The 22,189-nt window shown below is 35.4% G+C and overlaps 1 protein-coding gene across 1 annotated transcript in view; it reads right to left on the reverse strand.

The window, feature by feature from the left end:
* Positions 1-22,189, reverse strand: part of MMS22L (MMS22 like, DNA repair protein) — a 140,594-nt gene that overhangs the window by 12,728 nt on the left and 105,677 nt on the right. The window contains exons 18-22 of the mRNA XM_059082997.2: positions 21,553-21,695; positions 16,059-16,218; positions 8,404-8,573; positions 5,974-6,185; positions 3,002-3,165 (exon numbers count right to left, since the gene is read on the reverse strand). Of these exons, the coding sequence (XP_058938980.1) occupies positions 3,002-3,165; positions 5,974-6,185; positions 8,404-8,573; positions 16,059-16,218; positions 21,553-21,695 (849 nt within the window). The remainder of the gene's footprint in view (positions 1-3,001; positions 3,166-5,973; positions 6,186-8,403; positions 8,574-16,058; positions 16,219-21,552; positions 21,696-22,189) is intronic.

Consider the following 22,189-nt stretch of genomic DNA (forward strand, 5'->3'; position numbering starts at 1 on the left):
GCTGGTGAGTGCTGGTCGGCACTGATCCTCTGTGCGGGAATCTCTCCGCTTTGCCCTCTGCACCCCTGTTGCTGCACTCTCCTCCGTGGCTCCGAAGCTTCCCCTCTCTGGCACCCCGTCTCTGCCCACAAAGGGCTTCGTAGTGTGTGGAAACCTTTCCTCCTTCACAGCTCCCTCCCACTGGTGCAGATCCTGTGCTTATTCTTTTGTCTCTTTTTTTTTTTTTTCTTTTGCCCTACCCAGGTACATGGGGAGTTTCTTGCCTTTTGGGAGGTCTGAGGTCTTCTGCCAGCATTCAGTAGGTGTTCTGTAGGAGTTGTTCCACATGTAGATGTATTTCTGATGTATTTGTGGGGAGGAAGGTGATCTCCACTTCTTACCCTTCCGCCATCTTGAAGGAAGTTCATCCAGCATAATGTTTTAAGGTTCATCCATGTTATAGAATGTGTTAGTACTTCAATCCTTTTCACGGTTGAATAGTATTCCACTGTGTGGATTTACTTCATCTTGCTTATCAGTTCATTAGTTGATGGACATTTGCATTGTTTTCATTTTGGGGCTATTATGGATAACACTGCAACGAGCATTAGTGTACAGGGTTTCTAAAAAAAAAATCTGTCATCTTTATTTCTTTAACTGAACTGAGCATTTCTTAAAAAACTGGGTTATCCTTTTTTAGTTTTTTAAAAAAAATAAACACTTTATCGTCATATAATTTATATACTATACAATTCACCCATTTAACATGACAATTCAATGGTTTTTTAGTATAATCACAGAATTGTGCGACCATCTGCTTATACCTCCAATAAATCTATCATTCTTTCACCTATTGCCTTTCAACCAGAAACTCCACTGTTTTTGACAGCACCCTCAAGCTTGAACTTTTTCACACTTTGTTGCAAGTGAGTTCCTTTGGGAGAGATTCAGAGTTCTCTATTCTATGGTTTTCTCCCATCCCCATGCAAAACTCAGAGGTGTAGCTCTGGTGCTGTGTACAGGGACCATGGTGTCCACTACTTTCTGAGTGACATACCCACTTTAGGTGCTGAATGCTTCTGGAAGGAGGGGTATTAGCCACAGGTCCTCTCAGCATGGAATCTCCACCTCTATGCTAGAGCAAGGACAATCAGTGCCCCAGTGTTCTCATTGGTGCCATACTCAGTATAGTGTACCCATCCCACGAGTGGGGGCTGAATGGAAGAATGAAGGCCCCACTTCTCACCCACACTCCCCTGGAATACAGCTTACCATCAGGTAGCTAGGAGGCAGAATGAGAAACACTGATATCCTGCCTCTCACAGGAAGAGAACCCTCCTACTGGGAGCTGTGGGGAGATGGAACTCTAGTTATTTAATTTACCAGTCTAAAGCAGAGTTTCCATCTTACTGAGCTAGGAGGAGAGAAGGGAGTAGTCTTGGTTCAAATATCAAAGACTTGCTGTTTCTACCAAGCTTCAGTATATTTTCTTAAATAATGTTTCTCCGTTTGTTTTGTACCCTCAGGACCACTTCCAGAAAATTTAAATGCTCTCTTTTAAATAATTTTCACCAGTTTTTCTGGGGAGCAGGGCTGCAGAGCTCCTCATGTTGTCATGCTGGAAGTGGAACTCCTCAAGCTCTGATGTACAGGTATTTTGAGTGGACATATGTTTAAAATACTCTTGGACATGTATCTAGGAATGGAACTGCTGTGTTATTTAGTAACACTACCTTTCTATGATTTTACACACTGTCCTTCTAAACACTGAGACTATAAGGAGAGTCAGAATTTCCTCTGAGCCAATCACACAAACCTGTGTTTAACACTGTTTCTTCAGCTTACAAAGACAGCCATGTGGAGACAGAGGATTCTGTATGCCTTCTATTTGGAACATGTGATGCACCACTAGCTACAGATGAGCAGCAAAATTCCCCCCCCAAACCCTGATCTCCTTCATGATAAATATTACTCTCAATGAAACAAGGGGCTAGTTAAAATGCTATACTGTCTGCTATGTCTCAGATTTTGTACTGTATAATACAACAGGCTTTCACTGAAATGAGAAGTATGCAAACGTTTTCAAAGAAGGTAAAATTTCTAAAGAAGAGTCTGGGGTCTATCTCTGGATATTCTTCACTGAAGAGGTGTTACTATCAAGTAAGGGTATTTTATATTAACATAATACAACATTTTTCACAAAAGCAAGCTTGGAAGCAGAGATGAACATTTTAAACATCAAAATAATGTGGATTAAAACAAAATATGCATAAATTTTTGAGATAAAACAGAACATTTCAAAGAGCTGTTTGAGCTTTCAGCTACCACTTTTCTGCCCTCATATTCTTTAGGATATATACACTGTACTCACTTATCATAGTAGTTAGAAGTACTTAGGTAGAAGCATGTGAGAAGCCAGCCCCAATCACATTATAATGACAAATACACAAACATACACACACACACATGCACCCCATCCTATTTATACTAAAAACCCCTTCAGGTTAGAACTACAGCCACTATTCTGCATATTCCCAGTAAGCTTATTAAAGCATGCTATTTACAGGGGGGACTAAATACATAATATTTTAAAGCAATCACTGGCAGTAAGGCTTATGAGACTGAAAACAAAAGAATCAATGGATCCTTACAGGTTTGCCCAGAGATCAGCTTACATATTCTAGCAGAAACCTGAATAGGAGAAAGTATGCTGACCCTTCACCACTTGATATTTAATAAGTTGCATTTAATACTGGAGTCTGGTTGAACAAAAATTAAATAAACTATTTGTCTGGGAGAAAAAAAATAAAACCAAACTAGACTGAAACATGTCAGTTTTTAATCATTTTATCATGCCCAACCTCAGCTATTGGCTGGAGTTTGTTCTTTAGCCATGATATAATCAAACTGATATAAAATAACCATATATTTTTGTAACTGTTGATTTAACTGATAGGAAAGAATACACTATTAATCTGTGAACATAAAAGTATAACAAACACAAACTCGTAAACGAACTAACCTTGAGGTTCACTGACCAACACCAAGCATTTTAATACTCCAGGGAGGAGTAGTTCAACCTCGGAAACATCAATGTTAGTTTCCTTAACAAGTTGGAGGATGAAGGCCAGAATGGATGCTAAACGAGGAGGGAGCAAGGATCCTTTAAACTCAAAGTAGGATTTCCTGAAAAGAAGCACAATTTTATTTTTCCTTCTCTTTAAAGTTTTAATAGAGCAGAATCAAATGTCATACACTTTAAAGAAACTGGCCTATTTTAGCTCCCAAATTAGTAAAACACAATTTTTAAAAAGTATGTATATTTTACCATGGTTTCTTCAAACCTAAGATTTTTGAAGCAATGACTGCACATCCTTTTGGCGTGCTATAAGGGCCAAAGCAGTATACAGATACAAACAAGATATAAAACAACCTGGTCTTAAAATATACTTAATACACTTAATCAAAATCTAATAAAAATCTAACTTTCTAATATAAGCTTGATCTCCTCTATCAGCTCCTCAATGATACAACGTTTTCTCTAATGTCAAATTTGTGTAAAGATTCTCTCCTCATTTTTATTTATTTAGAGATTTGAAAGGGAGTCTTATTTTTCCAAATAAATAAGAGGACTGTACTAGAAATCATCTTCCAATTCCAGCCTACCTCCTTCCTTCCCTTATGAAGTAAAAGAAACAGAGAGGTAATTTAGGATTTAACATCTTCTCTTAAAGCAGGACAATTTTTAGCATTCGAACTCAACAGAGGTCATAAAGATAATTTATCTGATTCATTTTTGTATCTCTATCTCTTAGAACAGGTCTCAGCTCATAACAGGTGTTCAGTGTACATTTTTAAAGTGAGTAAGTGAAAGCGAAAATTGTTCAGTTTCTAAAAAGTCAAGACAATATGAATAAGTGTCAGATAAAGCTAAATCTAAGCTAGTCATCTAAATATACTTGCAAAGCAATAATAATTTGCCAAAATGGGACATAGAAATCACTAAAGATTATAAATTCCTTAAGGGCAGAACTATGCCTTCATCATTTCTATTCTATACAATGACTTCCATCAAACATTACATATTACAAAATTCATTCACTCTTTGAGGGGAAAGGACTTTTTATCTGTTTTGTTTAATAATGAATTCCCAACACCTAGGAAAAACATTTATTTAGTACATGGTGTGCCAGGTACAAGTCTAAGAACAAGAGTGTAAAATATGGTTTCTGAAAGCATGGGGTTCACTGTCCAGTGGAAAAGTTAGATTAAAAAAAAATAAGGACAATTATAATACAGTGTGACAGGTACTTTGAAAGATAATCCCAGAATACTTAGAAATTCAGTAGAAGGGGCCCTAAGATGGGGAACTCCAGGAGCAGAAAAGCTTGGAATAGAGGAAGTCATAGGAGGCAATCTCTATTACTTTCCTGAGTGTTTAAAAAAAATCAGAAAAAGAAATTGTTACATGTTTAGGTATTCAACTAGAAATCATAAGAAAAACATTTTTACTGTATACAAAGTAAATAGGAGAGTCAAGGAAAGCAGCCAAGATCCTAAATACTGGGCTTTAACAACTTTAAGACCTTAAGGATTTGATTTCACTTCAGCACCTGTCATTTGGCTTGTACTAAAATTACCTATGCAATGTCTCAAACACAATGGTAGCGTACTATAATCTTGTTGGAAATTCAGATACAAGTTAGGCCAAAATCTCATGATTCTGTGAATTGAATCATAAAGAGCACATGACTCCAGAAGAAGGAAAGAAGCATCATGGTACACTGAGATATTAGGTGTAGGTCTCATAAAGTCTAGGTAGTATTTAGCCCAGAGGGATGGCATTTTAATGGAGAAAATGGTATGAGCAAAGCTGTGAGGTAGGGAGATGTAAAGCATTTTGGGGGGTGATAATTAAACCCATCTCATTAGGGCTTGTAACAATACATGATGCCATATGTATTACATTTGGAAAAGTTAAGTGACAGATAAGGAGTATGTGACATACTAAGTAGTGACATACTAAGGAGTATGGAGTTTATTCCACAGGTCAAAAAGGAATGAATAAAGGTTTGAAGGCAGGGAAGTGTCCTACTGGAACAGTATTTTAGGAAAAGTAATCTGGGGGAATTGTTTAGGTGGGACTGGAAGAAAAGACAAGAGATAGTGAAAGTAGTTAGGACACAGGCAATAGTCCAGGTATAATGTGATAAGAGAAAAGACGTGAAAAGGGAAGGAAACAATCATTTGCCAAAGGCTGGAAAAGGGGAGGGAACAAAGAATATAAAGCTTTCAAACCTGAGTAACAGAACACTAGCAACACACAGAAAAGGTCAGAAGGGAGAACAGATCTTAGACACGGGATTCTGTCATGTGAGGTGATGGATAATATCAGGACATTAAAGCTACCAGATCATTAAAAACACAGGTAAAAAATCTAGACAAGAATAATCTATATCACCACAGTATCTTAAAGTTTAAAAACTAATTTCATGTGAAGCTAAATACCTCATGAAGACAAAAAAAAAAGATAATTTCTACGGAGTTTAGTAGAAAACCTAAGAAGTTTCATTGATTCATCTGCCTAATAATAAACTGAGTTATTAAGACAGAGTAGACTAACAAAAATAGGACTTTATATTGCTTCCTTTTTCATATTAGCATTTATCTTTTCACTTAACCGTCTTTTATAAAATACAATTACTTCATTTTGTACAGTACAAAATACAATTAGTGCTTATCTGATGAAAAAAATATATATACCTTTGGGACATATATAAGAAAAATAATAGCTACATAGAGAAAACAAGCAATATAAAGAGCAATGTCTTAGGCTGACAAGTCATTCTGGTAAATTCTTAGATAATGCTTCTCAGGAAAAAAAAAGTTTCTAAATTCAGTATCCTAAAGGTTTCCAATACTTTTGAGATGCTTTATTTTTTTACAGAGAATAATACATAGTAAATAACATCTATTTTTAATATTTAGATGTACCTTATGACTTGTACAATGCATTTCTTTAGAGATGACATCAGTGGAACAGTAGCTGAGTTTCTCAATGCCAACAAAACAGGATGTTGTCCAAGACCTAAAACATGTGGTGAAGCTGGAAGAAACCGCCCGATATACTGCTCAATAACATTCCCTAGTAACTGAGTCAAATAGGCATTTGGATTTTGAGACTGACAACACACGATACACATGCCCTACAGGAGAAAAAAAAAAGAGAGAAATATTAAAAGGTAAAGTTAAAAAAAAGATTTAGGAAGTTACTAATTTTGTCCCAAGCATTTATATCAGAATTTGTAACTTATCACAATCAACAAGAACAACTTCCATCGTCAACAAGTAATGCTTGTATGGAGCTCAGGGAGCAGCTGAGCTTGGGTAACACCTATGTGGTGGTACCTAACCAAACATACATGTATTGGGGGCACACCCAGAGGAGGCAGGGGAGAAGAGTAGGAAGACAGATGAAGCTTCCTTCTATCTCTCAACTTTAGAAAATTTCACCACCACACTCATCAGCTACATATATATGTATTACAAAGTTACAAAGTACATTTTAGTCTATTTTTAAACTTATGGTACTGGTCATTTTGTCTGAGTAAGACTATAAAATTTATGCTAAAAATTTTCAATGTTAAGAAACGTGATAAATCTTAAAAAAATAACAAAAGGAGAGAAATGCAGAAGATTAAGACTCAGAATAATGACAATTTATTTTGAGGTTTTCATATGTCAGGCACTGTGCCACATGCTTTATATTCATTAGTCCATTTAAATTTTTCAAAAACAGCCCCACTGACTTAGTGTTATTTTATCTCCGATTTTACAGATGGAGAAATTGAGGTTTAGAGAAGTTAAGAGTTTGATCAAGGTCATACAATACTCACAATGTCTTGTTATATGTCTGCTCATTTAATCCCTTCTATTTATATAGAAGTTAATGAGATACTTTCATATGGACTGCAGTATTTGATACTTACAAACAAACCAACACCCTGAGAAATAAAATTTTTTTCTGCTAATATTACTAAATATTGCATTTTACTAAATAATCACCAACAGAGCAACAAATTATGCTCTAACAGTTCATTTATAATTTGGTACTTTGTAATTCACAATGTGGTTTTTCCAGAGAAATAATCAGAAATGACTGTCATGTCTCTATTTTAACTATAAATGGTATTTACCCAATAGGAGATTTTGAAAGTTTATTTCTAATGAAAAATAGCACAGAGCTGTTAAAAACATAAGCACTTGAATAACAATTGAAAAAAAAAAAAACAAACCAATGGACTCCCCGACCCCTACAGAAGACAGATGAAGAAGAGGAAAAGCTCTGTTTGAGGAAAAGTATGTTATATCAGAAGAAGATAAAGTAATAAATGGAAACTTTCAAAAAAATTCTGAAGAGGAGAGCTTATACCTTTAAGAAATTAAAGATATAGCTCCAAGTCAGTTCTGCCAAATGGATAATTTACCAAAATTTTCAACTTAGGAAGTTTATAAGAATTCTTATTAAGTGGACTATTTTGGTTTCAGAGGGCCACATAGAGCAAGCACTTCACACTGCTATTAACATAAGCAGCCACCATGGAATCTAGGAAGTATTCTATTTCTGTTACTCTATAACACATACTCAGCAACTTTGTGACTGGAGATCCTAAATGTTTCTAAAATCTGCTGTGCACCTGTATAACCACTGCCTTAGTTCAAAACCTTCAGATAATAAACTACTCACTACCCTCCAAGTCTCCAATCTAACCTCCACACCAACCTAAACGTTGACCAGAATCACCTTTCTAAAAATGTAAATATGGTATGTCACTCCCATTTTTTTTGCCCAAAATCCATCAACAGTCCCCATGTATTACAAGAACAAGTCCAAACTTCTTAGTATGCCACACAAAACCCTTCACTATGTGGCCCCTCCTGTATGAGCCTCCAGCCACACCAGAATTATTTGCTTTTTCCCCATGTGTCATGTTTTCTTATAGCTTATGCCCTCTACATGCTGTTCCCTCTGACAGGAACAGTCCTTCAACTCCTACCCACTCTGCTCTTTAACACCTAATATCCTTTACTACAGCTATCTTCTCTTGCATCTCCTCATCCCAGTCTGGCTGACGGATAGCTGAGGCCTCTAAGGAAAATACTGAGCACACTGCTAGGAGTGTCTCTGCTGGTTGGTCTCTTCTCTCAACTTTAAGTTTCTTGAGGGTGGAGCTTTTGCCTCCTCCATCTTTGTATTCAGAGCTCAAACCAAAAGAAATTTTAAACCTGTTCAATGGAAGTGCAACATCACACATGTACATTAGGATTACAATGTATGGTTTTGATATCTGCAATTAGTAAACTGTTTTAAGGCAGGTGTCAATTTTTTTTTTTTTAACTTTTAAGTAGGCACACTTACTATACCTGGAGATACAAAGGAAGACTCTTCTGAATTGCAATCAACATAGGTGCAGGCAGCTCCTTCTCTTGCTGTAATACTGTATGTGGCAGCAGTAAACAGTCTATGATCCGGAACAATAATTTTTGGGCTTTAGAGGTGGCAAAGATCTGTGCCCATGATTTCACAAGAGTTCCTAACACAGAAGAGCAGTAAGAGAAATTATGGTTATCTTCTAACCAGAAAATTTTGTCATTCTACTAAAAAAAAGTATATTTATAACATGTAGGACCAAGTTAAAGTTGGCAATAGGAAGAAACATGTATTAAGAGTCAAAAGACTTATGCCAAGTATTTCGCTAAAGAGACAACTCTCTGAGTTCTGGGCCAAGAAAAACATACATTTCCTGAGCAACTGGCATTTAATACATACATTATGTGAATATATAGATTGAATGTTGCAATTAACCAGATCTCTCTTTTTGCTTTGGTTGCTAGGAAACTCACAGGCAAATTTATAGTTCAACTTTAAGAACACTGTAAGATAATGTATTATGCTTTTATGTATATATTCACTTTTCCCTGGGCTTCATCATGCTACTCTCCATTTTATTGATACCCTTATTTCTTCATATTTTACATTTAATTTACAGGCTGTCTCAACCCAGTTTGCAACAAGAAGAGGTATAACTAAATTTAATTGTTAAAGCAGGAAAAAAGATTAGCTGTAACATCTTGAAGCAATCACTTAAACTCCTGGAACTTCAGTTTTTATAAGTTTCAGTTATTTAACATGAGCAAAAAATGATTTAAATTTTGATTCAGAAGAAGAGAAACAGACTTCTTTACTACATGAAATATATTATGGTTTCTTTGATGATGGGAGTCTGTCAATTGCTACATTTAATGATAGTAAAACTTATCAAATGACCACCTTTTGTTTAATAAAGTAATTAAGAGCAGATATATACTTCCCTTTAGAGTATATTACTGCAATTGAGGTCTCCTTTACTGAAAAATATGAATTTAAAAGGAGATCATTAAGCACTTGTCCAAACAGCAATAGTACATGTGCTGCATAAACTTTTATATTTTATTCTATCTTAGAAAAGCAAAAAAGATGATAAAATTCAAAGTCACTTCCATAAAACAAAAAGTTTAAAATTCAATCTCTGAAGGAAAACAAAAATATGCTTATAGAAGGATATACAGATGTTTAAAAAAAAAAAGAACCCAACTAATAATCACTTCTAAGAACAATAAACAGCAACATTAATCTTCTGTTGTAAAAGGAAATACAATAATCAATCATAAAGAAACACAATGCTCACTTAGCAATATTTTAAATAATGCTGGCTTCTCATTCTTCCAGTGAGTGAAAAATTTGAGAATGACAGCAATGTAAGAAAAGCTCACATTCTAAGCAACATTAGTATACCAGTAAGAGGAACTGCCATCACCACCAACATTTGAAATGATTCATATCACTCTTAAGTGTCACACAGGTATGAACTTATAAAGAGCAAGGAACTTCCAACCCAAAATTCATCATCTACCCTTGTATTTTATCTTGTGCAATGGTTAAAACACTTTGCTGAAGACCTTAAGTTTTATGAGTTCAGAGAAGGTAGAGATGACACATTTGTTTTACTGCAATATCAAGCCCCTACTTTGAAAGTTTCAGCACAGAACGTTCGGGTGTGTAGGGAATTAAAAATGTAAAGAAAAAGAAAATTTTTAAGCAAAAAAACTTTGAAAAAGGTTTAAATACACAGAGTAGCTTTGTAAGAAACCTAGTATTTTTCCTGGCTATAAACTATTACTTATTTACTAATAAAGCTGAAAATATAGAAAACTTGTGGGGAACATACTTCCACAATTGAAAGAGAGACACACTATAATTATTTTTATTTTTTAACACCCTTATTGGAGTATAATTGCTTTACAATGGTGTATTTGTTTCTGCTTTATAACAAAGTTAATCAGTTATACATATACATATGTTCCCATATCTCTTCCCTCTTGCATCTCCCTCCCTACCACCCCACCATCCCACCCCTCTAGGTGGTCACAAACCACCTAGCTGATCTCCCTGTGCTATGCAGCTGCTTCCCACTAGCTATCTATTTTACGTTTGGTAGTGTATATATGTCCATGCCATTCTCTCTCCCCCTCCCCATATCCTCAAGTCCATTCTCTAGTAGGTCTGCGTCTTTATTCCCATCTTACCCCTAGGTTCTTCATGACTTTTTTTTCCCCTTAGATGCCATATATATATATATATATATATATATATATATATATATATATATATATGTTAGCATATGGTATTTGTTTTTTCTCTTTCTGACTTATTTCACTCAGTATGACAGACACTAGGTCCATCCACCTCACTACAAACAACTCAATTTCGTTTCTTTTTATGGCTGAGTAATATTCCATTGTATTCATGTGCCACATCTTCTTTACCCATTCCTCTTTTGATGGACACTTAGGTTGCTTCCATGTCCTGGCTATTGTAAATAGAGCTGCAATTAACATTTTGGTACACGACTCTTTTTGAATTATGGTTTTCTCAGGGTATATGCCCAGTAGTGGGATTGCTGGGTCATATGGTAGTTCTATTTGTAGTTATTATTATTTTTTTCTTTCTTTTGTGGTACGAGGGCCTCCCACCATTGGGGCCTCTCCCGCTGTGGAGCACAGGCCCCAGATGCACAGGCCCAGCGGCCACGGCCCATGGGCCCAGCCGCTCCACGGCATGTGGGATCCTCCCGGACCGGGGCCCGAACCCGCGCCCCCTGCATCGGCAGGCAGACTCCCAACCACTGCACCACCAGGGAAGCCCTATTTGTAGTTTTTTAAGGAACCTCCATACTGTTCTCCATAGTGGCTGTACCAATTTACATTCTCACCAACAGTGCAAGAGTGTTCCCTTTTCTCCACACCCTCTCCAGCATTTATTGTTTCTAGATTTTTTGATGATGGCCATTCTGACTGGTGTGAGATGGTATCTCACTGTAGTTTTGATTTTCATTTCTCTAATGATTAATGATGTTGAGCATTCTTTCATGTGTTCCTTGGCAATCTGTATATCTTCTTTGGAGAAATGTCTATTTAGGTCTTCTGCCCATTTTTGGATTGGGTTGTTTGTTTTTTTCTTATTGGGCTGCAAGCGCTGCTTGTAAATTTTGGAGATGAATCCTTCGTCAGTTGCTTCATTTGCAAATATTTTCTCCCATTTACAGGGTTGTCTTTTGGTCTTGTTTATGGTTTCCTTTGCTGTGCAAAAGCTTTTAAGTTTCATTAGGTCCCATTTGTTTATTATTGTTTTTATTTCCATTTCTCTAGGAGGTGGGTCAAAAAGGATCTTGCTGTGATTTATGTCAGAGTGTTCTGCCTATGTTTTCCTCTAAGAGTTTGATAGTGTCTGGCCTTACATTTAGGTCTTTAATCTGTTTTGAGTTTACTTTTGTGTATGGTATTAGGGAGTGCTCTAATTTCATTCTTTTACATGTACCTGTCCAGTTTTCCCAGCACCACTTACTGAAGAGGCTGTCTTTTCTCCACTGTACATTCTTGCCTCCTTTATCAAAGATAAGGTGACCATATGTGCATGGGTTTATCTCTGGGCTTTCTATCCTGTTCCATTGATCTATATTTCCGTTTCTGTGCTAGTACCATATTGTCTTGATTATTGTAGCTTTGTAGTATAGTATATACTATATATATAGTATAGTATATATACTATATATAGTATAGTAGAGTATAGTATATTTATAGTATAGTCTGAAGTCAGGGAGACTGATTCCTCCAGCTCCATTTTTCGTTCTCAAGATTTCTTTGGCTATTCGGGGTCTTTTGTGTTTCCATACAAATTGTGAAATTTTTTGTTCTAGTTCTGTGAAAAATGCCAGTGGTAGTTTGATAGGGACTGCATTGAATCTGTAGATTGCTTTGGGTAGTAGAGTCATTTTCATAATGTTGATTCTTCCAATCCAAGAACACGGTATATATCTCCATCTATTTGTATCATCTTTAATTTCTTTCATCAGTGTCTTGTAATTTTCTGCATACAGGTCTTTTGTCTCCTTAGGTATGTTTATTCCTAGATATTTTATTCTTTTTGTTGCAATGGTAAATGGTAGTGTTTTCTTAATTTCATTGTCAGATTTTTCATCATTAGTGTATAGGAATGCCAGAGATTTCTGTGCATTAATTTTGTATCCTGCTACTTTACCAAATTCATTGATTAGTTCTAGTAGTTTTCTGGTAGCATCTTTAGGATTCTCTATGTAGAGTATCATGTCATCTGCAAACAGTGACAGCTTTACTTCTTCTTTTCTGATTTGCATTCCTTTTATTTCTTTTTCTTCTCTGATTGCTGTGGCTAAAACTTCCACAACTATGTTGAATAATAATGGTGAGAGTGGGCAACCTTGTCTTGTTCCTGATCTTAGTGGAAATGGTTTCAGTTTCTCAACACTGAGGATGATGTTGGCTGTGGGTTTGTCATATATGGCCTTTATTATGTTGAGGAAAGTTCCCTCTATGCCTAGTTTCTGCAGGGTTTTTATCATAAGTTGGTATTGAATTTTGTCTAAAGCTTTCTCTGCATCTATTGAGATGATCATATGGGTTTTCTCCTTCAATTTTTTAATATGGTGTATCATGTTGATTTATTTCCATATATTGAAGAATCCTTGCATTCCTGGAATAAACCCCACTTGATCATGGTATATGATCCTTTTAATGTGCTGTTGGATCACACTAGAATTCTTATGTATTAACTTATTTTCTACTTTATGTATATACTAAGCCTTAAAAAAAGAATTGGGATTATTACAATATATATTTTTAAATGTATTTATAGTTAGAAAGTAACTTTGCTCATTTAGTAACATTATAAAATGCATTATGTACTTTTAGCTAGGTTTATAAAATCATTAAGTTCCAGACATATTTATTTAGTATATGCCATCTTCTACAATGGAGAAGCTCTTTAACCACTGTATCCTAGTTCCCAATCCAGTGCCTGACATACACTCACTAAATGTTCTTATTTGTCCAAAATACAATACGAGGGCTTCCCTGGTGGTGCAGTGGTTGAGAGTCCGCCTGCCGATGCAGGAGACATGGGTTCGTGTCCCAGTCCGGGAAGATCCCACATGCTGCGGAGCGGCTGGGTCTGTAAGCCACGGCCGCTGAGCCTGCGCGTCTGGAGCCTGTGCTCCGCAACAGAAGAGGCCACAACAGTGAGAGGCCCGCATACCGCAAAAACAACAACAACAACAACAATACGACTATGGGAATAAAAAGTTCTAAAAATATGGCCACTAACCATAAGCAAGTTTAAATTTTCGTGGGGGCACACTAAGTAGACAGATAATTATAATAAGTGGTAAACTACAAAAAATGTCAGAGCAGAAGGACAGATGAAGCACCGTCAGGCAGAGCAGGCCTTCCTGGACTGGACCCTGAAGGATTACGGGTAGAATTTCAATTACAAAAACCAAAGGGGATGAATGATCCCAAGAAAGAAGGATGATCAAAAGGGAAGGCATGGAAACAGGAAAATTAGAGATATAAAGAATGAGGGGGAAAGAAAAAGATATAAACAGGAGGAAAGTGGAATATACTACTGAGAGATCAATCCTGCTTTCTCAGAAATCACCTAGCTACAGTGAAGACCCCAGACACCTTAATCTGGAGGGGTTTTGTCAAGAGTTCGCACCTCCCACTAGCGGCCTTGCAAACAAAAAGCAGAGGCATTCTCAGGGAGGAGCAGGCCAGGAGAGCAAAGCACAGTGCTTCCATGGTTAGCTCTCTTTCCCTCAGGTGGATGTGATATCCCAACCCCAGCACACCTAGCAGAGGTTCTAACTCTCAAAAGTTTATATTTGCTCTTTCTCTATTTTGTTCTAAACTTTGTACATGTAGAAGACAGTAAATGATCTGTTCCTAATTTCTGCTGACTAAATGGATAACACTGTAGCAGTGTACTCTTTTCCCAGTCTCTGAGATCTAGACAAAGGGAAAGAATACAGTATCCACCTGCCACTAAATCAAAAAATGAACCATATAACAAAGAAGGCCCTCAATTCTTCATAAGGAGAATTTTGTCCCGGGTCTATGTATCACCAATCCAAATGATTTTGCAGCTCCTGATAAGAAAATCACATATTTTGTAAAATACAGACATACTTCTGAAATCATACATTTAGCTTAGTAAAAATCTAATAGCAACTAATAAATTATAAGCTTAAATGCTATGGACCTAGATAGAGTCTGTCATGCAGAGTGAAGTGAGTCAGAAAGATTAAAACAAATACTGTATGCTAACACATATATATGGAATCTAAAAAAAAAAAAAAAAAAAAAGGTCATGAAGAACCTAGGGGCATGACGGGAATAAAGATGCAGACCTACTAGAGAATGGACTTGAGGACATGAGGAGGGGGAAGGGTAAGCTGGGACAAAGTGAGCGAGTGGCATGGACATATACACACTACCAAATGTAAAACTGATAGCTAGTGGGAAGCAGCCACATAGCACAGGGAGATCAGCTCTGTGCTTTGTGACCACCTAGAGGGGTGGGATAGGGAGGGTGGGAGGGAAGGAGACGCAAGAGGGAAGAGATATGGGGATATATGTATATGTATAGCTGATTCACTTTGTTATAAAGCAGAAAGTAACACAGCATTGAAAAGGAATTATACTCCAATGAAGATATTTAAAAAAAAGCTTAAATGCTGAAATACATGTTAATCTACATCTTTCTAAATTAAATTTATAATAAATTCTCATTTATGTTTCTTTAAAATTAAAATGTCCAAATTGCAACTATTGCTTTCACTACATGCTACATCATCCATATTTACACATTTTCACATTCTCCTTTATCTTTCACAACAAAGATAAAAGGTTTTAGACAGCCCAAATCAGATTTATTCATATGTTCACAAGATCAAAGGGAACAGATATAAGGTTTTGGCCACAGAAAAAAAAGAAAACAACAACTTAAATTCTGTATAAAAACTTCTAAGGAAATCCTTCTCATTTCCCTTTATCCAGTCCCTAGTTTTGGTTAGCAACATGGTTTTAGTGAACAAAGATATTCAAATTACTGACTTCCTAAAGAAGAATGAACTTTGTTGTTATGGAACAGAAACATTCTTTTTGAAAGAAGAAAACATAGTATTATGAGAAACAAGATTTGAAGTATATGTATTTTAGCGCTGTAATAAATCCTTTCCTGACCTCCTTCATACAGAGCAGACCATAAAAACAGAAGAAAGTGATGGCTTTCTGATGTTTTAAATTCTAACAAAGCATAGGTAAGCACTGAAAAAAGGTCCATTTTAATTATGCAGGCATTCACAATGTTAGTGATTCACAACAGACTATTGGTAGCAAACTGGAGTTGGTATATTTTCTGTACTGATCATCATTAATTTTAATATTAACCAAGCATAACAAGAAAAGTTCTGAAAGGAGGTGGGGCAAGACAGAGATACACTTGAAAGCCAACATGAATTATTTTAAGCTAAATCACTGTCTTTCAGATCATTCTTAAGACCGTACAGACAGCAGTGATTTAGCTAGTGTGTTAGTATACTCCTATCCTTCGCGATACTATAGGCTCAACCTAGGAAAGTTTTAATAATATCAGGAATACATACCCATCATCATATAAGTCAGCTGCAGACCTGCACTGGAAACTTTTTTTCCCAAATAAGGTTTTATATATTTTAATATTTCACCAAGGTATTCTAAGGACTTTGTGACCATGGCAGATTTATCAGAAAGTGTCGGCAGATTCCCATAAGTTATACCAACAGCCTATAAATAAGGGAAAACATGATTTAGCATTCCAAGTTTTATATAATACAGATTTTGAAAAATAAAGATAATTTCTCTTTCTACACACACACATCCCTTACATTTAAGCCTTCATCTTTAACTTTCCAATAATTGTTCATAGCAATTAAAATCCAGGTAAAAAGAATTACCTTGCCTTTTATAATTAAAATAAAGTTTAAAGGAAAAATAAAAAAAATCAGTTCACCAATAATTATGAGTCAGCAAAGTATTAGTAAAAGATACCTGGAACTGATATACAAGAAGCTTATTAACGAAATCACATCAAGCATTCCAAACAGGTTGGCTCACCATATCTCTATGACATGATTGGGAATTCTAAATCCCCAAATTCCTACAAAAAAGATCTACAGATGAGGTTAACAGACGCTTACAAGTGAGACCTCCATAAATAAAGTTCAGCTTTATGATATGAATTGATTTTTTTCCTAGAATTTTCTTTATAAGCCATTAGATGCCAGCTTAACTTTCTCAGAGGAAAAAAGGGGTGAGGTACAAAGGGTAGAAATGGCAAAATGGGGAGGCTGAGGAGAGAAATGTGAGGTGAGGTAGTAGAGAATAATGGTGAAGTGAGAAGAGGAAGGGAAATAAGAGGATGAGTTGAGGGAAGGTGAGTATAAACAAGAGTTGAGAAGTCACTAGAAGAATCAAGAGATATGGGGATATATGTATAGCTGATTCACTCTGTTATAAAGCAGAAACTAACACACCATTGAAAAGCAATTATACTCTAATAAAGATGTTAAAAAAAAAAGAATCAAGAGAAACCTGGCTAGAGATGGGTTAGAAGGTTTGAGGAGAGTAGTAAAGTTTCCAAGCCATTATTGGGAACTTAACAAAGAATTTCAATTACCCAAATTGGACCACAAATGGCACCAGTATGCACAGTTATGTGATTTTTCTCCTGCAGCTCTCAGGAAATAACACAAAGGAAAGAAGGCAGGTGGTTGTACCGATCCAAAGTTGAAGATTTGCAGGTGTAACGATAAGACAAAGGATGGAAAATTGTGAGTGTGCTGGTTAAGAGTAGTTGAAGTGAGGCCTCAAAGGGGTTTAGTTAAGGTAGATAAGGAAGAAAGTGAGACCTTGACAGAATGTTGTGCTTGGAGAAAAGGGAGAGTAAGGTCATGATGAAGTCACTCAGAGAAATGGAAGGAAGGCAGTGATAGTCAATGAGTTTTCAGATGCTCCAAGTGATGCCATGGTTCAGTGATTAGTCATGGCAGTAGGTGGATGACAGCAGAAGTGAAGATCACTGAAAGACTACTGGAGAAGTTTTGAAATGAGGGCTCAAGATAAGTTATCCAAGGTGATATTAAAGTTAGCCATGGTGATGATAAAATGTAGAATGGAGGAAAAGATAAGGAACCTAGTGAACTTGAACGACTGGGAGGTAGACAGTTGAGAATAAGAGATATACTTGATGAATCCCCTTTTCCATTTAGCTCTCTGCCTTTGGTTCTCTATACTTCTTTCCCTAGACCAGAAATTCTCAAACTTTTCGTCACAGTTCCCTTTTACACACTTAAAAATTGAGGATCTTAAAGAGCTTATCATTTGGGCTATATCTATTGATATTTATTATATTACAAATTACAATAGAAAAATTAAATTTATTCATTAAAAAATAATAAACATTATGTTAATATAAGTCATATATTTTTAGTGAAAAATAACTTTCTTTTCCAAAACAAACCCAAAAAAATACTGAGAAGTGGCATTTTTTTTACATCTTTGCAAATCTGTTTAATGTCTAGCTTAAGAGAAGACAGTTACATTCTCATACCTGCTTCTGCATACAAGCTGTTGCAATATGTTGCAGATAAAAACAGTTAAGTCAATATTTCTGTCAATATTAGAAAATTAAGAAAGACATACATATTTAACCCATACATCAAACAAGAGATCACAATGGAAATTGAAAAATATTCTAAAATCCAAAATAATGAAAATATTGCAAATAAATCTTGTGGGATGAAGTTAAATTTGTGCTATATGAAGAATTTATAGTCTTCAATTCAGATATTACAAACAACAAGCCTCTGAAAATAAATTTTCTAAGTATAAATATAAGATAGAAAAAGAACAGTAAAGTAGAAGAGTGAAAAATCATAAAAATAAGAGCAAAAAAAAACCCAATTAAGTCTCGCAAATATATGTAGCTGGAAGAGGAAAAAGTATTTTTAATAAATTTTTCAGATAATTGTGGGAATTCCTCTTTGATATTACACCAAAACTTGACAAGTGGTATTTTTTAAAGGTTAGTTGTAATATGGAATCCAAAACCATGTCAATGAACGTTCTGTTCTCTGCTACGTTATAAGCCATTGGTCTGTCTTGTGCTTTGAATGAATGTTTGCCACACATGCATAATTTCTAAAAAGCCTGTACTTGTTATCCGAAAAATTTTGGTTCATTGAGTTATACAGCTTCCCAATTTGGACAACATATTTCATTGTCCATATTTTTAAAATATTTGTTAATATGATATTTGTTAATATCACCAGTGTTGTCAGAGAAGCTCTCAAGCTCATGATGACAAATACAAATGTTCCAAAATTCTAATTTTCTTAAAAGCTCAAATTATGTTATTAGCAAAAAATGCTGTCAGTTGACTTCTTTGAAGTGATAGGCTCATTTTTAAGAAGATATTTGCCAAATACCCAAGTCTGAATAACCATACTTTGTCAGTTGTTTTTCACAGTAAAAACAGTCAGTTCAACTTACAACTCAATCACATAAGTGGTTCTCACTGAGAAAACAATTTTGCTTTCATATGCATCAAAAGTACTTTAAATATATTTCCTATTGTCATTCACAGAATACTAAAAGTGTATGTACTCAAGGGTCAAAATTTATTAAAATTAGTAACTTTACTGCTTCATTTATGATACTCTTAAGTCAACTGGCTCTTTTTTCCCCCCTCTGTGATTGCATGGCCTTGAAAATTATACTGACTACTAGTATAATCTTGGGCCATGGTGTTGATTTCTGCTACAGCTTTTACGCTATTTGTACAAACACCAACACAGTTTTGAGCTCACAGAACCCCTGAAAAGTATTAGTGACCCCTAGAGGTCTATGAAACAGACATTTAAGAACCAGTGCCCTAGATTTCAATATTTCTCTATGTTTAGCCTTAACCTCCCCAGACTATGAGATGTATATTTTTCAGTGCCTTGACTAACCTTACCTTCATGTCACACTATCATTTCTGTGCAGAGAAGAGTTAATATAGCAGGGCCCAATGTCATTACCCTTAAGAGGCCTATTTGCAAGGTTGGTCCTTGGTTGGTTTTTGGACCCTTAGATTTTTCCCATCATTTCCCAGTAAGAATGGCTCACTGTGCCTAAACAGTTTGTGCAACCAATACAGTTTATACTGGATATCTACTTTCCTTCTGGGAGTCTGGATTTTTAAAAGTGCCAGACAAACAGGTCCTAGGTGACCAGCCCCCATTAAAAACTTTGGGCACTGAGTCACTAATAAGCTCCCCTGGTTGACAGATTTCATAGGTGTTGTCCCAATTCCTTGCTGGGATAATTAAGCATGTCCAGTGTAATATCACTGTAAGAGGACTCTTGGAAGCTGTGCCTGGTTTCTCCAGACTTCACCCATTCACTTTTTCTCTTTGTTGACTGTACTTTGAAACCTTTCCCTGTAATAAGTCATAGATGTAAGTACAACTATATGCTGAGTTCTGTGAGTCCTCCTAATGAATCATAATAGCACCTGGGGTGGGGTGACCATGAGCACCCCTGACACAACCTCAAACTAAACAGGTTTAAAATTGGACTTCTCACCTACTTCTGCCCCACTCTAAATCATGATGTTCCTATTTCTCCTTAAGGTCATCATTTTTCTGGTTAAACACAGTATTTATTTCATAATCATTCAAAAATCCCAGAGTTCAATCTTCAATTCCTCCTAAACTCACTTGCTTCTGGCCATTAGTGCTCCTGCACCTTTAACTTACTCTATTGTTACCAATTTTTTTAAAGTCATTTGATCAAATCAGACCAACTTAAAAATTTATAAAGCCTGTTCACAGGATAAAATCTAACTTCTTATACCAAGATGCTCTGAATTCTTAACCTACTGATTGACCTATCAACTAACTGACACTTAGCATATATCGTCTTACATTATTATTTTAGCCTTTGTGTATGTCTTGTATTCTCAGACAAGTAAAAGTTCTCTAAGATCAAGGACTCGTTCTTTTGGTTCTTCAAATCCCCAAGAAATCCTCACATAATACTATCTAGCATTTGGCAAACAACTTTTAGTGAGTAGTTAAAAAGCAATTAATTTGGATAGGATTAAATTAGGAGAGCCTTTGAAAATGATCAGTGTAGTGCATGACTTCTACTTCCCTCTCTGGTCCAGTATGGTCCCCAGCATAGGTGTTTAATTAATTAATGATGGAGATCCAATCAGCAACTAAATAAAAGGCTCCAGAGAAATATGTATTTTATATCTACATTTACTACTACGAAATATTTTTAGGATTTATATGACATCTCTAACTGTAACAATTGTACTTTAACTTAATGAAAACCAATGGAAGAATTCACATTTATGGAAAGAACTTATGGATTGTAAGGATCTTCGTTACAGTTAATACCAACTACTCTGTGGGAAAATAAACTAAGTTTTACTGTGAATAGCTTACAAAAACACTAATCCAAGCACATTAACGACCTCAGTTAGGCTATAAAACAAACACTATTACATAAGACAGATTCCTACAAAATTAATAATTAAAAATACAATGTGAATGGGACTATTTATTACAGAGGCAAAATAAAAGAAATGGATTGATTTTTAAATTCCCAACCATGCTATGATATGAAGTAGTTGGTGCTTATGCTGAATACACTAAAATTTCACTGTAAAATTTACACTGTTCATTACAGGGTGGTAAACATAAAGTTGGAACTATTATGGACCATATACAAGGAAATTTAAGTACCTGAAGAATACTGTTATCTAACAATTTCAGCAATAAGATACTCCTACAATTTAGATCAGACTTGGAGTTAAGGCTTTTATGTGGCATTCTTTACTCTTATTATTTTTTATTACACGTAATTCTTCTGCTGTCCTGAAGAGTGAGTTGTGGTATATCTTAAGATTCACATTTTTATTCCTCCAGAATTTTATAGTAGCAGCAACCAGTAATATGATTCAATTTAAAATAATTCATTTTATGGAAAAACTTTATGAACACTTCAAGATTTTTGGAAAAATAATTGTAACTGATCTTAACAATTATATTAATGAATAAAAAATACCTCGAGGAACAGAACAAGTGCTTTTTTAGGGCCTTCTTGGATAGGTAAATATTCAACTTGAGCCTTTGAGAGAATATTCTTTACTTCTGAGAGTTTAAATAGCAACCTTGTCAGTTCAGCCAACTGTTCCATGTAGTCTTTTTCTGTTAAAATAAAATATTTATATAATGTTTATAAATTTATATTTTTAAAATATATATACACACACACACACACACACACACACACACACACACACACATATGGGAGAAGAGGGAATGTATCATTCTTCATTTATGACAACGCTTTCTTTTAAAATTAAAATTTCCACATTATTAAAAACTTCTAAGTTTCTCTCACTATGGGAAGGCTTTATTTAAAAACAAACAAATGAGTACTTGTGAACGTCCTAGTCCCAAAAGCTATTCATGTAAAGCCAACTGATGTAATAATATATAAAAGTAAATCTGGAGCATTTTTTCAGTCCAGGCTTTGTGAGATTTATGAATGGCCATAAACAATAGGCTTAGGATAAGGCATGCCCTACAGACAATCAGAACTGTATGGGATATTAAAAACAAAAAAATTACAAGGAAATGGCATGAAATTATTCATAATTGGATATTTTTCTTTATAGCGTGTTTTTCTTTATAGGGTG

This window comes from Kogia breviceps, chromosome 13 (genome assembly GCF_026419965.1).
Source record: "Kogia breviceps isolate mKogBre1 chromosome 13, mKogBre1 haplotype 1, whole genome shotgun sequence".
NCBI lineage: Eukaryota > Metazoa > Chordata > Mammalia > Artiodactyla > Physeteridae > Kogia > Kogia breviceps.